This window comes from Natrix helvetica (assembly GCF_964273705.1).
Source record: "Natrix helvetica genome assembly, chromosome: 7".
Lineage (NCBI taxonomy): Eukaryota > Metazoa > Chordata > Lepidosauria > Squamata > Natricidae > Natrix > Natrix helvetica.
The window spans coordinates 73,496,597-73,515,033 of record NC_138558.1 but is presented as its reverse complement, the minus strand read 5'-3'; the positions used below and the strand labels follow the sequence as shown (position 1 = coordinate 73,515,033).

Genomic DNA, 18,437 nt, shown 5'->3' with positions numbered 1-18,437 from the left:
GGAACTTTAAGACTTGTGGACTTCAACTCCCAGAATTCCCCAGCCAGCATGGCTGGCTGGGGAATTCTGGGAGTTGAAGTCCACAAGTCTTAAAGTTCTCAAGTTTGGACACTCCTGGGCTACTGAGAAGCAGAGACAATGGCGGAAGCCAGATTCGCTTAACAACGGGGGTGATTCCCTTAACAACCATGGCATAAAAGTTTGGCATCAAAAGATCTATGCGCGTTTTATAGTGCTCAGTAGGCAATTCATCCAATCCTGCAGTTTTACCAGTTGCCAATTTTAAATTTATTTATTTAATCTCTACCGCAGATAGAGGAGTAAATAAAAACTGGTTTTGTATATCATCTAAATGTGATAGGTTAACTTTATTTTAAAAGGCCTTTATACCCATGTTCAATGCATTCCCTAGTTTGCTATATAATCTGAATAGAATTTTAAAAATTGACACTTTGTATCTATTGAAATTTTAAATATTTCATCTCCTTTACACCTCCTGAGTAATTTGAATCATTGCCTTATTGTTTGTTTCATTTAAACAATTTTTAAAATGGTTTTTTTCCTGTTTTCCCAGTAGTGTCCCTGTTGTTAGCCTAAATTCTGTCTGCTTAATAGTGTAGTAGTTAATTCATATTTCTTTTTCCATATTTCTCTCTACAAAATAATTGATGGGCAGCTAGCCATCCTTGTCCACAAACGTTTCCCTTCATCTTACAAATTATTTTTTCTCTGTTACATTTAATCTTATTTTTGTATGATTCGTAAGAATAATTCAACCTTGGATATATGTTTTTTATATCCTTCCCATTCCTAAAGTCCAGCACTTGGATGTTTCCGAATTCAAGACAAAGTATTGTAATGTCTTAACGCTAACCCTTACTGAGATCATGAAAGTTGGCAAACCAGAAATTCGTGATCATATCCTCCCCTTTGTTAGACTTCAGTCTGGCTTCTGAATTATTCTAGATTCATGATGGTTAGGCTTTCGTAAAATATTGCAGAGCGAACTTTGAAAACAAGTTGTTAGAAAAGTTGGATCCAGTTTTTTTGTCTTCTATGATAAAGGCCTGATATGAAAAAACTGAGCTAGCAATGTAAACCTTTGCAGGCGTATTTGGATGCTCTATTGCAGCGATGGCGAACCTTTTTTGGCTCGTGTGCCACAAGTGGGGGGAGCGCAGGGGGGTTGTGTGCGGGCGTGCCGCAGCCATAATGCAATGCGCGACCCCCCCAGTGCGCATGCGCGCACAACAGGCGCGACCCCCCCCATTTTTACATGCTTTTTTCGCCCTCCCCAGGCTCCAGAAGCTTTATAGGAGCCTGGGGAGGGTGAAAAGAGCCTCCCCTGCCCCCCCCCCGGGCCCCCTCCGGAGGCTTCAGGGATCGTCCGGAGGCTTACCTGATGCCTTCAGAGCGCTCAAAATGACCCTCTGAGCAAACCGGAAGTCACTTCCGGTTTACTCGGAGGATCGTTTTCAGAGCTCCGAAGGCGTCAGGTAAGCCTCCGGACAGTCCCTGAAGCCTCCGGGGGGGCAGGGGAGGCTCTTTCCGCCCTCCCCAGGCTCCTATAAAGCCTCTGGAGCCTGGGGAGGGCGAAAAATGGCTTTTAAAAACAGTGAACTCAGCTGGCCAGCGCGTGCATGCGCCAGCTGACAGGGCAGCGCCTCGTGTGCCCTAACAAATGGCTCTGCGTGCCACCTGTGGCACGTGTGCCATAGGTTCACCATCACTGCTCTATTGTGTTAAATAGGATTTAACAATCTAGATACAGGTGGTTCATGACTATTAACCCCAATTGAGCGAAGTGAGACTTTTGCCCCATTTTAATGCCTTTCTTTTCACATATGCTAAGTGAATCACAGCAGTTGTTAAGTTAGTAACATGGTTGTTAAGTGATTCTGGATTCCCCATTGACTGTTTATTAGAAGGTCGGAAAAGGGGATCACATCAGGGGCGAACTTCACCAGGTACTGACAGGTTCTGGAGAACAGGTAGCAGAATTTTATATAGTTCAAAGAACAGGTAAATAACACCTCTGACTGGCCCCAGAGTGGGGTGGGAATGGGGATTTTACAGTATCCTTCCCCTGCCACGCCCACCAAGCCATGCCCACTTAACCGGTAGTAAAAAAAAATTGTATTTCACGACTAGGTGAGATGACCCTGGGATGCTGCAACCGTTATAAATATGAGTCAGTTGCTGAGCGTCAGAATGTTGATCACGTGACCACGGAGATGCTGTAACCGTGTGCAAAACAGTCATAGGTCACTTTTTAAACTAGCATCGTAACTTCAAACGGTCACTAAACGAACTGTTTGTAAGGCAAGGTACTTGTACCCGTTTCCCATCTGAAATAGTTGTGGGAATGTTGACCTAACCTGCAGCCCTTACCAGCCCAATGACAATAACACTTGAGGTCTCCAGTTCAATGCATTTTTAATGCAAAAACCCCAAGACGTTCAGTTAGACCAGGGGTGTCCAAACTTGGGAACTTGAGTTGAAGTCCACAAGTCTTAAAGTTTCCAAGTTTGGACACCCCTGAGTTAGACCCAAGGAATGGCATTGTGTTGATTCCGAATCTTTCAAAAGACAACAATGCAAATGATGTAAATAAGGCTCCTTACACATATTTAAAATCAATATCTCTACTCCACCCAGGTGATCCATACAGTTGAAGATTTACGGTTGGTCCTTTAAGATGGTAAAAATTGATTTTTGAACTGAATGTTCTCCTGACTTTAACCTCTTTTTTCCCTCCTCCTCCTCCTCCACAAGGTAAAAAGAAAAGTTTCTCGCAAAAGGAAGAAAGGAGGGCCAAAGGAAGACATGCTCCCTGCTTCTGCAAAACCCAAGAAACGTCCTATGTAGGAACTGAAAATAACTTCCGATCATACGGCTTTCAGCTCTGAACACCGAAGGAAAACTCTGCTTCCCTTTTCAGATAAAACGAATCTGCAGAAACTCTTTGAGAGAGGCTAAAAGCATCTGTACTTATTTCCCCAGAGACTTTTTTATGAAAAGTCAATAATTAAGCAAATTGCTTAACACTTAATTCCAGTTTCCGCACATCTGGAGTTTAAAAGTGTTTTACTCCATTAATTTTCATGCTGCATTTTTTAAAAAAGAAAGTCAGAGAGAGAGAGAGAGGTCCTTATAGCATTGTTTTAAAATTCACATACCTTATAATTGGGTATTGCTCATCATCTATTTTATTTCTTTCAAGAAAAAGAAGGCGGCTACCGAATGGTTTTTAATCTGAGGCATAACCGCAAAACCGAATTCTCATCTGCTTTCATTTTAAAGACTTATGTATAATTTTTTTTTCCCCAGCAAAAATAAGATGTACAGATTTTGGTTCCTGCTTTGAGAAGTCACCTAGTGGCAATTTTTATACATGTTGCTTTCTGACTTTTATCAAGAGTAGGAGACTAATCATTTGATGATTGATTTTCAAGTAGACATTTCATCTTTTTTTAATTTCCTCCTCCGTTTTAGTTTAATATAAGTTGCAATAAATGTACATATTGTTCGTTTTATAAAAAAAAAACATATATCACTTCTGAGTGGGTTTACTCCTGTGGTTTTGTTGGAATATTCTAAATCTAAATGGAGTAAAATCATCCCAGGATTTGATTTTATAATGTTTGTCACCAGATTTTTATTATTGATGTAAAAAATCAATTTTTTAAAATAGTTGGATTTTTGGCAGCTTTGTAAGGAACATTGAAAATGTTTAGGATTTCAAGCCTTGTCTTGATTGAAACTGAGTCTGTTTTACGTTTTCCTTCCCTTTCTCATTTTTTAACATTTAATTTAGAAAACTTGCATCAATGTTGATTTTCCCCCCCACCAGGCATTGTTCAGCATATAGTGTACACTTTTAAGTACACACCATCATATTTAAGTTGGTTGCATAAAATAAATGCTTCTAGGTGTCATTTGGTATCTTTCTGCTTTCCCCCCCAAAGTGTACACAACCATTTTTCCGATATGCAGCCATTCCTGCCAAATGTTGATCGGGCACCAAAGAAATGGAAGGTTTTGTGGAGCATAATCTATCGGTAAAACAAATGGCAGCATAGTTGATAAATGCTTAGCATGCTGGGTCAGGTATCGAGCTGGGGGTGTACAACTTGGCAACTTTAAAAGTTGTGGACTTCAACTCTCTGAATTCCCCATGCAACTGTTGTGGCCCACCAGTGGCCTGTGGATCTGGCAGCAGATTCAGACAGTGAGGAGGTTGGGGAGGAACACGGGCCAGTCCTGGAGTCTGGGGAAGGCTCTGATGAGGGCTTGTGTCGGAGGCAGAGAGGGGGCCAGGGCCATATGCCAGTTATCAGATGCCTTCAGAGTTAGACATCAGTGAGGCAGCTGGAGCCTGTTCCCAGTGTGCGCATGCGCAGAGCTGCCAGACGAAGGGAACAGCTAAAGAACAGGGGTCGACCTGGGACTAAGGCCACAAGTGGCTGATGAATGGCCCCTCCCAGAGGAAATAAAAGAGGAGCGAAGGAGGAGTGGAGTTTGCAGGAGACAATTAGTTCACTTAATTGGTCTGTGACTCTCCGAGACTCCTTGCCAAGTTTTGCAGATCTCGGCCTGTCATCTCTCCAAGCCAGAGAAGGTCGGTGACTGTAAATCCTGCCTTGAAAGACTTTGCTGGATGTGAAGGAGCAGAACTCACAGCAAATTAATCAAAGAGCTTTTTGTCGGGAGGAGGCGTTTGCTTCATGCTCTCGGTAAGTCTCGGTCAGAACACTTATTGCCATAAAAGTGAGAGGATGAGATAGAAAATGAAATCAAAATGCTTTTGGTAGGCACCGGGCCAGTCTATCCGATGCCCCTGAGAAAGAGAGTCTGACTACATTCAGGGTTTCCAGGGAAGGTGCTGCTTCTCTTTTTACTTCTAAACCAGTGGCTCTCAACCTTCCCAATGCCGTGACCCTTTAATACAGTTCCTCATGTGGTGACCCCCAACCATAAAATTGGTGTCTCGGTTCCTAAGACCATCGAAAATATATGTTTTCTGATGGTCTTAGGCGACCCCTGTGAAAGGGTGGTTCGATCCCCAAAGGGGTCCCGACCCATAGGTTGAGAACCACTGTTGTAAACTCTTCTTTGATGCCTTTGGGGCTCGAGAGCCGCCTCTCAACTGGGCAGGGGGGGGGATCTCTTCCTGGGGTTGGTAGCTCCCCTCTTGAGGTGTGGGAGCTGCCAAGACAAGAAAAAAAAGAAACTTGGGAAGGAAAAAAAAAGCGGAAGGAAGGATATTTCCTTTGCAACCTGCTCCAAAGCTTTCCACATTGTCTTTCAAGTAAAAGAATTTGAATTTATATTTAGTTGGGGAAATGATGTGTGTTGATTAAATATTTCAAACAAAAGACAGGCATCCTGAAATCTCATCCTCATATTTTCCAGAAAGCAAATGTCTACATTTTCAGGATGGACCAAGTGACTTTTTTTAAATATATAAAAAGTTTTTATTTTTTAAAATATGAACATTCTATCTTCCTTTAAATAATGTCATCTGGGTACAACCACCACAATTTACAACATCATTCACATTAGTGTGAACTCTCTAATCTTAAAATGATAGTATATTAAACAGTTGAACATAGTAAAACCTTTTTGTTTTTTGCTCTTAACATATCTTCTAATAAAAATGCAATAATATTTAATATAATCCTTATCATAATACGATTATATCTCTATCTTGACATTTTCTCTTCTTCTTTAATCTTTTATTTCCAACTTTTATTCTCTAATCATTGATAAAATGACTCTCATCTTATATAATATCCAGTTTGTTATTTCTCCTTAATTGCCAGTGTTAATCTGTTCATTTCTGCGCATTCTAATATTTTCCTAAAACCAAGTGACTATTTAATGTGCCATTAGACAGACCAATGGCTGTCCTCACTATCAGGAAAGTAACAGCAGAGTTGATGGCTACCTTTTTCCATCCTGTCGGGAGGCCAAGTCATGGAAAGATTGTCACAGAGAAAAGCTACACCTCAAGTTATTTATAAAAATAATAAAAGTGAGATGAGAAATAAATAAATCTGAAAAATCCAAAAGCGAACATGGACTTGACAGCTCACAATAAAAGTCCTGCTTTTCCCCCCCTAGAAATCCCTTAGAGCAGGGGTGTCCAAACTTGGCAACTTTAAGACTTGTGGACTTCAACTCCCAGAATTCCCCAGCCAGCAGAGCTGGCTGGGGAATTCTAGGACTTGAAGTCCACAAGTCTTAAAGTTGCCAAGTCTGGACACCCCTGCCTTAGAGAAATAGATAGGTAGATAGATGATAGAAATAGATAGATAGATAGAGTGTGTGTCAGCATAAATCACACCCATGCCATTCCAGAAATAAATCGGAGCTATGGGACTGGACTCCATTGATAGAAAACTTAGAAATTACTCCTTTGGTGAACAATCACTGGAATAAAAGTGGGGGAGGATCTAAAGCGATCCCTATTGGAGAGTCATCGTTATAAGCCCCGCCCCTTCAGCACGCACCTTTATTCTTCGGGTTCCGATTGCAGCCAGCTCGGCAGCCCCGCCCTCCCAATGCTAAGACGCCCGCCGAGTCCCTAGAGCCAAGAAAGTAGAGAGGTGTCTTGAGGGTCCTCTAATAACGAACATTATTAATGACGATTAATTTAGTTCCAGTCACCCGCTATATACATAGACATTAATTGAGAGGTCGCAATATTTAAAATGATAGTCATCTTGCGGGCTAAAAGATAAAGATCAAAAGAAAGTGTCCAAGCCTGAGACAGTTTGACTGATAAATAAACCGAGGTTTTTGTCAAAGCGGCTGGGATACCTACCTCCGTGAGGCTGGGGTGAAATTTTCCACAGGTCTTCCTTCCCCTCTGACTCATTAACTTATCATAAGCTTATATATATATTTAAATTTCCACTCCGAATAATGGTCACCTCTTCTCTTTAGTTCTTTGACTATCTCTAGGAAATGTCATCTCGAGAGTGACGCTAAGGCGCTTGGTGCCCGGGCGGTCGAGTGCGCGTGCGCGTCTTCTTTTCCCTCTCTTTTCGCTGAGGCGAAAAGAAGCAGGTGGAGGGTGAGGCGTCGTCGTCGTCGTCGTCGATACGGAGCCGAGGGAGGGGCTTTCCCGGGCTTTGAGGAGCTCCTCTGTCCGCCGTCGCTCGGTTTCCGCTGCTAGGAACGGGCTCTGCGCTTTCCCTTTCCTCTCAGGCGCCCGCACGTTTCCCGGTTGGCTAGGATAGGCGGCTGTTCAACAGGTAGGCTTTTCTTCCTCCGTGAGGAACGGGGGCGGAGGGGGAGAAAGCCGTGGAATGCCTGCCTGCTCAATTGGGGGATGAAGAAGGAGCCTCCGCCGCTGAAGAGCCTGGACGGCCATTTGTCTGAAATGGTGTAGTAAGGTCACCTGCTCGGCCAGGGGGGGGGGGTTGGACTAGATGACCTCCCAGGCCCCTTTCTTTTTTAAAAAATAAAAATAATAAATACGAGTAATGCAAACAGTAAGTAACAAAAAAAGAAAGAAAAGGGGGAAAAAACCCAGATATTACAGTGCAACCCCCCCCCCCCCGCGACCCTTTAAAAAAAAACCTTATATTTCTTCGTCTATAACAGGGGTGTCCAAACTTGGGAACTTTAAGACTTGTGGACTTCAACTCCCAGAATTCCCCAGCCAGCTATGCTGGCTGGGGAATTCTGGGAGTTGAAGTCCACAAGTTTTAAAGTTCCCAAGTTTGGACACCCCTGGTCTATAACAACTAAAGGAGGCGATAAGCCGCCTGGGAAAGCCAAGGGAAATCATCAAAGTCATTACAAAGTGAAAGTTAGAATATTTTGCCCATGGGATGCAACACTTGGAAAAATACGGCATCCTTCACTTAATCCTCCAGGGAAAGAGGGCAAAGGAGGCCCAGGCAAAAGAAGAACATCATGGCTTTAAAATCCAAGGGACGGGTTGGGAGTAAACTCAGCAGCACTTTTTCATGCGGCTGTTGACAAAAATAGGATTGCCAGCAGGATCCCCAACATCAGATATGTCACAAAAAGAAGATAAAATATATGCAATATATTCCAATTGTGCCCTTATCCCCTCCAAAACAACATACAGTCTTGAGGAGGTTTATCCTCTTGGCCTTCCACCAACACTGGTGTTATAAAATCCCCCCATATTTCATTATAGTTATTTGTTTTGATCATCCCCTTTTTAAAATTTAATTTCGGTTGTTAACTTTCATTTGTTGCCATGCTCCAAATTTCATTATGCCACTCATTTCTTTGAATATCCCAATTTCGTCCCCAATATTTAGCCATCACTAATCTAGCTGCCATTATCAAATGGACAATTCCTTTTCTGTTTCATTTATATCCCAGGAGCCTTTCAACTCAGTCTGAAACTTGTCAGGAGAGGCATTTTATAGAGGGGGATGCTAGGGTTCCCCGGGGTGAGTTTGGATGAAGCTGCAACCTTCACACAACTGGGGAAGCTTTGGGATGGCTGGACATGACTGGGTGAATCCAGGCCGGCCTTTGGGGTTCATCAGAGGCAGGATGGCCATTTGTCTGAAATGGGATAGTCTCTACTGATAGATGCAATGAAGGTTTGTGTTGCTGCCGAGAGTCTCCCCCTTTGGGGTCTTTTTGTGCAGGTCGGAGGGGGGCAGAAATTCCGACTTGGTGTCTGCTTCAGCCTCCTGGTGCGGAGCTTTGGGCGAAGGCTGGAGGGAAGTGCCACTGGTGGTGAAGAGCTGTAAGGTCTCGTTCCAGTGGGACTGCATCATGGCCTGGAACTGCAAATTTAATCACACTTGAAGCTGTTTAAACATAGATGGACTTATATCTGTCAGTAAATATTATTTGCTGTGTTTCTTTATACTGCCAACAAGAGAGAGTGCTGGCCTTTATACAGATGAAATATGTTCTACAGTTTGAAATAAGGCATTAAAAAAACTTACAAATGTATAATTGTCACTCTTTCCACAGCAAATATTTATCCTTTTAGACAAGGATGCATCTAATGCCCCTGTGCAATTTGCTTGGCAAAAACATTAGGAAACTACATTGCTGTTACAAGGTAAGATAAAAAGAAAAAAATAAAGATCCTAGATGTCTTGATTTTACATTGCAGAAATGCAATGTGTGGAATGAAAATTGTATCTCTTCGTTTATCTTAGCAATAGTAATAGCGCTTAGACTTATATACCGCTTCAGTGCTTTTACAGTCCTCTATAAGCGGTTTACATAGTCAGCCTCTTGACCCCAACAATCTGGATCCTCATTTTACCCACCTCGGAAGGATAGAAGGCTGAGACAACCTTGAGCCGGTGAGATTTGAACTGCCGAACTGCAGCTAGTAGTCAGCTGAAGTAGCCTGCAGTTTGGCACTCTAACCACTGCACCACCTTCTTCCAAAGTTATGAAAAAAATGTGTTATTGATTTTAGATGTGTGTAAAAAACATTGTAATTCTTATGAACTTTTCTTCATTTGTTTAAAAATACAGTCATATTGTCAAAGTCTTTGATCGCCATGGTCAAATGAAAAATGAAATTATTTTACCAGGGTAAGTTTTAAATCTCAGGTTATGACCTTAAATGTCCTCTAAATTTAAAGCCTCACTTGTGGATGACTTAAAACAGATACTGGAGCTTTTGAAAATAAGGCATCTACCCAAATAGATTTTCTCCATCTAGTATGCCAGTATCTTCATGTGCAGTTTTAAAATATGAGTAGGACAGACAATAAAACTGATGTTTATTAAAGAGCATTTGAAAATTTTTGTCTTTCAATAGGAACTGCATCGCTATGAATTGGGATCAAGATGGAGATACTCTAGCAATTATTGCTGATAAATCCAGTGCTGTTTATCTGTGGGATGCCAACACAAACAAAACCAGTTTGATGGATACTAGCATGAGGTAATTTATTTATCAAATTAATGTAACGTAATGTAATGTAATGTAATGTAATGTAATGCCATGTATTTCAAAGGTCTCCTCATTTGGTGTGTGTGTCAATCTCACTGCCATCTTGGGAATTTAATTATTCTCCATATAGAGTAGATTACCTGCAGGTTGGCATCTTCTGTGTGTCACTGTTATGTAATTTGCATGATAAATTATAAAGCATCCAACAAAGATGCCTTCATTGAATCTTAAAAGATTTGCTGTTTTGTCCATGTTGCTAATGAAGAAGTGTTCCAAAAGAATTTCTCCTGCAAATAACCATAATACAACAATATTCATGCAAGTCTACCTGCCTAGACTTCCTCTTGTAAAGCAAGGAGTTGTAGTTCAGTCTGTCTTTAAAATACTTTCCCTCCACTCTGGTCTCAAAACAAAACGGCTCCTTTTGTTTTCTTAATGGTTTATGGATAATTTCTCTAAAGTCGTCTCCATGGATTATTATTGTTTCCTCCATCTTATTTCACTTCTTCCTTCTCTCTTAGAAAAACAATTAATTTTAGGCAAGGGCAATATCTGCATTTTTAAATAATTTATCCAAATGCAAATGTTAATTTTGAATTTGGAAGTTGGTAAATTTAAGGTATGGGGTTTGATATCAGAATATATTATCGTTTTGTTTTCTGTTAATTTTATGTTCACACCAAGAACTGTTGATAAATGTGCACATACTTTATGCTCCATTTTCTATTATTTTAATTATAATTGAATCATGCTAGTTACCTTTGGCCTGGTGTTTTATTCATTCATTTTGGAATCTTTCTCTCATTCCTTTGTGTAAATTTAACTAGTTAATTCTTTTGAAAGCCATTCCAAACTATTGAATTAAAAGAATAAAGATTTTGATAAACTAATCATTTTAAGGCTGATTCAGATCTTTGTTTTTGTAATCAAATTGGCATTTATCATATCTCTTGTGCTTTTACAAGTCAAGAACATACTTATTCCATGTTTTGGAGAGAAGGCAGGTTTCCCCTCCTGTTTTTCATACGATGACAACCTTTTGAGGTGGATTGGACTGAGAGATCATGATGCATCCTAAATCCCCTAGCTGGCTTTCAGTGGGAAAGTGGGACTAAAATTGGCTATCTTCTGGTGATTGGCACAAAGTCATCGAGCTAGTTGTTATGACTAAAGCGGAATTAGAAGTAATTGTCTCCTAATGATTGGCCCACAGTCACCCAGCTGGCTATCTTGCCTCACTCCTCTAACTAGAACTCTCTGTTTCTCAGTTTTTGCCTGGTACCTTAATCACTAGAGCAAAGTGGCTCTCCCATTTTCCAATCAAACTGGACCAGGAGTTTGCCTCAGTCATGATAAAGCTACTGCCTTTTCATTGTGATATGATGACTTACGTATCCTGTGAACAGAGTGTGAGAAAGGGCCTGGTGTAGAGACGAGAAATCCCTTTGGCAGCAGTAAATCCCCGTGGATTAATTACACTTTCAAGGTGGCTGCTGGTCTTGCCAATAGTCCTGGAAATGTATTTCAGAAAGCAAGACAAGCTGATTCAAACAGATACAGTCTCCACCTGCTACTCGCTTGACAAAAAACCCAAGTTGTTGTTTTTTCCAGGAGATTAATTCTGACCAGGCACCCCAAGAAAATGTCAGTGCCGATCGGGGCAAAAAAAGAATCACGACAGCAGCCGGAACGGAGAATTTCCATCAAAAAGCAGAAGAGAAGAAAACCGACGAAACGGGTCAGCCAGCTCCTCCCAAACCCCGGCGAGGACGTCCCCCCAAGTCCGAATCTCAGGGCGCCACCACAAAAAGTGCCGAAATGAGTAAATCCTCCGGACGAGGACGGAAAAGGGCAGCCCTGGCACAAGAAGGTCCGGGCGGACTGGAGGCAAGCAATGCCAAGGCACCAAAGCAGCAAGAGGCCACAAAGAAAACAGCACCAGCACAGAGGCAGATTGACCTGCAAAGGTAAACACAGGCTGGCTTGGTCTCCTGGGGGGAGGGGGAGGGGGGTTATCATTAGCCCTTTCTGGTTTTATTAGCAGTTTCATTAGATCCTCTCTGTTGCAGCATGTGCTCTTCTCCTCCTTTGCATGGAAGATGGCAGCTGGAACGGCCCCACTTCCCTTCTCTGAGGGCACCCATACTTTTTAATAAAAAGTCCTCCTGAGGGGGGAGTTTCACTTGCAAAGTGATAGGTTGGAGAGAGGTGCCTGAACTGATTCAAATCGAGCACTCCTCCCAAGCGTAAGTCTTGAATACTGACTGCAAGGTAAAGATAGAGGAGGTGCCTACCTCGCCTAGAGGGGTCTCCTTAGGTTTATGTGTACACCTGAAACTGACAGGAAGACGTGTGTTGGGTAGGGGCAAGGAAAAGGGAACTTCCACTTTGCATGTTGCCCAACCTCTCCCATCAGGAAGGTTGCTGGAAGCCTGGATTTAGGCATGGGCACGCCTGCTTTACCCGGGAATGAAAAAGCAAAATGCACAGGATTTATGTAAAAGAAAATGGACTAAGATATGGGAGGATACTATTGTAATTTAATTTATTTTGAGAAAACAAAGGCACTTTCAACTGTAATGAAAGAAGCCTTAAAAGAGCTTGAAAAGTTCTTTCGGAAAAAAACTCTTTTTCTTAAAAAGTTGTTATTGAGGCTATGATTGTTTCTAGTTTAAATTGAGATTATTTTACCATCATTGTATATGTTTGCGTATTGTAATGTTATGTTTAAAGGAAGAAAAGTTAAAAAGGTGATTTAATGATGCTTCTTTGATGAGCTATAAGAATCATTTTACCTATGTTTACCAGCTGGAGGCTGAGAGGGAGACACTTTAATCCCTCTCCACTCTGCTGCCCTTCTGACCTTTTTGCAACTTCTAAACATTTCTTCCCTCTAAACCTCTGGTTTTTCTAATCAGATGCTAATTAAGGGGAAGAAATTGCAAACCCATAATCCAGGAAAAGCTTGTTTCCCAACTCCATCATATTAAAAGTAATACTAGCCCCATTCTGTCTTTGTGCTTGTAAACTGCATTACATGAGATGAGGGAAATGTATGGATAAACATAGCTGCCACCTTTATAGCTGTGATTTTCATAAATGTGTATGGTTGTAAGAAAGTGAATGATTTATAGCTCTTACTATGTGGAAAGGGGAGTTTAAGAAATAGGTGAGATGAAAAAGGAAGGGAAAGCTTATACTGCATATGAACAGAAAGAAGATAGTTTTAAGAAACGTGATTCAGGAGATCTGAAGCCAGCATATGGTGTGTAGCAAAATGTAAGTGATTTTGGCATTTTAATCTGGATATACCCATAATAATGACTTTGGAACCAAAAAGTGAAGACTAGGTGTTGCTAAATGTGTACGCTTGTTTTCTTTTAATCAAATTAGCAGATAACTAACCAAGTGTCACCCCTAGAAAAATCTGCTGGAGTACCCATTTCTCTGCAGCCTGCCCCTAAATGCACCCTCTTTTGATTTGGGGAATAAATATTTCTTCTTTCCTCACAGCTTGTCTGGATCTCATGTTTATTTATTCTTCTGCAAACCCCTCCCCCTCCCCCTGAAGTTGGAACCGCCAATTAGTCTTCTGCCCCATTTGACTACTTTCCTTGTCACAGTTGTTAAGTGAATCTATGGCAGATGCTAAGTTGGTCAAACGGTTGTTAAGTGAAGCTGGCTTCCCTGTTGACTTTGTCAGAAGGTCGCAAAAGGTGATCCCATGACCCTGGGACACTGCAACCCCCCAAAAGAATCAACCAGCTGCCAAGCCACCTGAATTTTGATCAGGTGACTTCAGGAAAATGCTGCCAATGACGCAAGTATAAAAAATGGTCATAAGTCCCCCTTTTTCAGTGCTGTTATAACTTTGAGTGGTCACTAAATGAACACTCGTAAGCAGAGAACTACCTCTATCTGCAGCGACGCGCGTTTGGGGTGCCATCTGGACACATGGCCAACCATTGTTGGGGAGGGGGTCAGGGCTGCCCCCCTCGCGCAAGCAGGGCCGCGGAAAGACAGGCGTGGCAGCCCTGCTAAGACCGGGCCGGGGTCTCCGGGGACTGGGACTTCAAATCCCATCAAGCCATCGTTGGCCGGGGATAATGGCGCTGTGGTTCCAGCCTTAACCCTGGAGCCAGAATGAAGCCGAGGAGTTTCGGCAGCGCCTCTTGAACGTCATCAAATCCGGACGGACGCGGGTTTTGCGGTCAGCGGCATCCGTGCTCTTCGTTGCCACTGCAACCGCCGCCGCCTTCTGAAAACGCACGTGTTTGCCGCGGCTTCGCTTTCCCTGTTTACGCAGAAAAGCGCACGCGCAGACCAAGGCCCTAGGTTTCGGCGTGAGAATCCACAGCGGCAGGAAGCCGGAAGTGAGCGTTTCCGGAACCGGAAGTTTTGTAAAGAAAGGCGACCGAGGACTTCACCCGGCATGGACAGGGAAGGGGGGGCGGGTTTCCTCTTGGCGCTCACGCTGAGAGGGATGGAGAGTGAGTGGCAGGACCTCGGCTTGGCTCAGCTGCGCCTGACTGGAGTTGTAGTACAGCCTGGCATAGGGTTTCCTGCCTGAGCAGTGGTTCGGACTAGAAGACCTCGAAGGTTCCTTCCAACTCTTGTTATTCAGCTAAGCTCTTCTGGCGGCCTCGGCCTGGGAGGTTTGCCAGCGATAGATGCACAGGTGAGCAGAGGGGCTCCCCTCCCCTTTGGAAGGAAACGAGGAAGGGGCAAAGGTCGTAAAAGGGGATCCCACTAGCCCAGGATGCTACAACCGTCGTAAATATGCATCAGTTGCCAAGCCTCTGGATTTTGTATCCTGTAACCCTAGGGAGGCCGCAACGGTCGTTAAGTGTGGAAAACGGCTAGTCACTGTTTTCACTATTCTTTCAACTTTGAATGGTCTCTAAATGAAGCCCATTACATGGAGGACTGCCTTTATTCCTTCCTTCTGTTTTGTGCACAACCACCCTGCGAGGTGGCTGAGAGAGTGACTGGCCCTAAGTCACTATTAGCTTTTGTCCTGATAACGAGACTAGAACTCACTGTCTCCCACTTTTCTAGCCCCTATACCTCTGTTCTCTTCTTATTGTAATAACAGGGAGTCCTTAACTTACAACAGTTCATTTAGTGACCTTTCAAAGTTACAACAGCGCTGAAAGACGTGACTTATGACCATTTTTCACACTTACGACCTTTGTACCGTCCCCATGATTATGTGATCAAAATTCAGATGCTTGGCAAACCAGTTAATATTTATGACCGCTGCTGTCTCCCAAGGTCACCAGATCCCCTTTTGCGACCTTTGGACAAGCAAAATCAATGGGGAAGCCAGATCTACTTAATCACAGTGTGACTAACTTATCAATGACTGTGATTCACTTAATGACTGTGGCAAGGAAGACCATAAAATGGGGCAAAACTCACTTAACAAATGTCTCAACCACAGAAATTTTGGGCTCTATGTACCAGTTATAATATAATGCAGGTAATCGTCATCTAGCACCCACGTTTGGGAAGCAGCAGCTCATGTCATTAAGCAAAGTGATTTCTAATTAGGAAATGATAAAAACTGTACTTTTTATGCACCTCCCCACCCCCAAGCTGGCACTGCTTCCTTCGCCTCCTAAGCATTCCACCCCCAGCTGGCTTCTTCCTAGGAAGGGAATGAATACATGTATTTACATTCGTTAGAGAGGAAAACTAAGATCATGGCATCTGGCCCTTTCAATTCCTGGCAAATAGATGAGGAAGAAGTGGAGGTAGTGACAGATTTTATTTCCATGGGTTACAAGATCACCGCAGATGGGGACTGCAGCCAAGAAATTGAAAGACGCTTGATCCTGCGGAGGAAAGCGATGGCAAATCTAGACAGCCTACTAAAAAGCAGAGACATCATCCTGCCAACAAAAGTGTGTATAGCCAAGGCTGTGGTTTTCCCAGTTGCAATGGATGGCTGTGAAGGTTGGACCATTAAGAAAGGCTGAGCGCCAAAGAATGGAGGCCTTTGAACTCTGGCGCTGGAGAAGACTCCTGCATTGCGCCTCTTGGACTGCAAGGCCATCCAATCAGTCAGTCCTAGAGGAGATCAACCCTGGCTGCTCTTTAGAAGGCCGGATCCTGAAGAGGAAACTCAAAGACTTTGGCCACCTAATGAGAAGGAAGAAGGACTCCCTGGAGAAGAGCCTCATGCTGGGAAAGATTGAAGGTAAAAGGAGAAAGGGACGAGAGGAGGAGGTGGCTGGAGGGAGTCACCGAAGCAGCATGCGTGAGCTTAAATGGATTCCAGAGGATGGTAGAGGACAGGGAGGCCTGGAGGAACGTTGTTAATGGGGTTGCGATGGGTCAGACACGACTTTGCAACTAACAACAAGAGAGGAAGGGATTGTCAGTTGGTCTTACCTGAACTGCATGTCTCGAAGATGACGTGGGAGGAGTCACACATGGGTATTAACACAGCCCTTTTGCCCTGGAGACTGAGGCAAACCTGAAGGCCACACCTCCATTCCTCCTCTGACCACCCACCATTAACCTCAGTCTCTGGCCCAGAAGGAGTGTTTTACCTGACTCTCCCTCACTTCGAAGACAAAGGTTTTTTTCTGCAGGAAATCGGACACGACTTTGCAACTAACAACACGAAAGAGAGGAACGGATTACAAGGAGGTATAGGTAGTCCCCTGCTTACGACCACAGTTGAGCCCAGAATTTATGTTGCTAAGTGAGACATTTGTTGAATTTTCTCCCATTTTACAGTTTCTCTTGCGACACTTGTGAAGCGAGTCACTGCATTTGTTCAGTTAATAACAGGGTTGATAAGGGAATCTGGCTTTTCTGTTGGCTTTGCTTGTCAGGTTGCATAAAAAAGACCCCGTGACCCCCAGACCACTGCAGCCATTATAAATGCAAGTCATCAAGCATCCGAAAGAGAATCGTGGGACCGTCGGGGTGCTGCGACAGTCATAAGTGTCAAAAAGGGTCATAAGTCACTTTTTTCAGTGCTGTTGTACCTTTGAACGGTCACTAAGTGAACTGTTGTAAATCGAGGACTCCCTGTATTTACAATTCATGAGAAAGGAGGGGATTGCAAGGAAGCCGTAAGGAAGAGGCTGGCCTTTTTAGTTCAGGCAGGGCTGCTGGTGCCACTGCATTGCTTTCGATTTGGACTCCGCATTGTGTCCCTGCGTAGTCTTGTCATCCTTTCCGCTGCAATCTGTCCTCTGGAAGGTGGGCCGGGGGGGGGGGGGGGCGGTGGAAACGAACCAGGCAACCCAGGAAGTACCTAAGTGGTGCAGTGTAGTTCCCATTGTGCACATCCGCCATTAAGCCCCCTTCCAGTCCCTGCAGAGCAATCAAGTCCTTTGAAAAGTTCAAACAGAATTTTGCTTACCTCGGATGTCCACATTAGGGGAAGAGGAGCTCTGATTGAAGCACTGATGGCCCAGGTGGTCCTCGACTTACAAAAGTTCATTTACTGACTGCACTGAAAAAGGGGACTTGTAGCACTAGCAACAGCACTTTGATAGTATTTTTGCAGCCCTCTTTAAGTGGTTTATAGTCAGCCACTTGCCACCGACAATCCGGGTCCTCATTTTACCCACCTCGGAAAGATGGAAGGCGGAGTCAACCTTATGACTTATGACCATTTTTGATACTTATGCAGCATCCCCATAGTCACGTGATTTACATTTGGATGATTGACAACTGGTTTGTATTTCTGACCGTTGTGTCCCGAGGAGGGGGGGGGGGTCACCTTTTGCGACTTTCAGACAAGCGAAGTCAACGGGGGAAGCCAGATTCACTTAACAACTGGCTGACTGATTTAACAACGGCAGCAATTCATTTCAGAACCGTGGCACGAAATGTCGCAAAATCGGGCCAAAGTCACTGAACAAATATGGGCTCAGTTTGTGATCGTAAGTCGAGGACTACTCGTATTTTGGTAACTGGCCACGATGTCCATGGCGTTAATAAGAGAATATTACAAGATCTGGGCCAAATTTGAAGCATAATAGGAGTTGAATGTAGAAATGCTGCTTCTTTCATACCCCAGCAGGAAACTCTACAAGGAAGGAAATCCTGGAGCTTCTATTAGAATGTGGATAGCAATAGCAGTAGGCACACAGCAGGCAAAGATGGTGTCCTTGGTTGGAGTACCCATGTTTGGCATCCTCCATCAAATTTGTTGTGGCCTGCCAGCGGAGCAGGTGGCAGACTCGGACAGTGAGGAGGAACCTGGGCCAGTCCTGGAGTCTGGGGAAGGCTCTGTGTCGGAGGCAGAGAGGCCAGAGCCATATGCCAGTTACCAGCTGCCTTCAGAATCAGACACCAATGAGGCAGAAGAACAGCTGGAGCCTGTTCCCAGTGTGCGCATGCGCAGAGCTGCCAGAAGAAGGGAACAGCTAAAGAACAGGGGTCGACTTGGGAGGAAGGCCACAGGTGGATGATGAATGGCCCCTCCCAGAGGAAATAAAAGAGGAGCGAAAGGGGAGTGGAGTTTGCAGGAGACAATTAGTTCGCTTAT

The 18,437-nt window shown here is 43.7% G+C and overlaps 1 protein-coding gene across 5 annotated transcripts in view; it reads left to right on the top strand.

The window, feature by feature from the left end:
* PDS5A (PDS5 cohesin associated factor A) overlaps positions 1–13,403 on the top strand; it is a gene marked incomplete at its 3' end in the record, with an annotated part of 84,838 nt that extends 71,435 nt beyond the window's left edge. For 3 of the 5 annotated variants that reach the window (XM_081958939.1, XM_081958942.1, XM_081958938.1), the window contains one exon: positions 2,776–3,938. In XM_081958939.1, coding sequence (XP_081815065.1) covers positions 2,776–2,868 — 93 coding nt within the window. Of the gene's footprint in view, positions 1–2,775; positions 3,939–11,533; positions 11,890–11,975 lie in introns of those variants that run through there. The other 2 variants (XM_081958941.1, XM_081958940.1) reach the window with 2 other exon arrangements.
* Between the last annotated feature and the right edge of the window lie 5,034 nt (positions 13,404–18,437).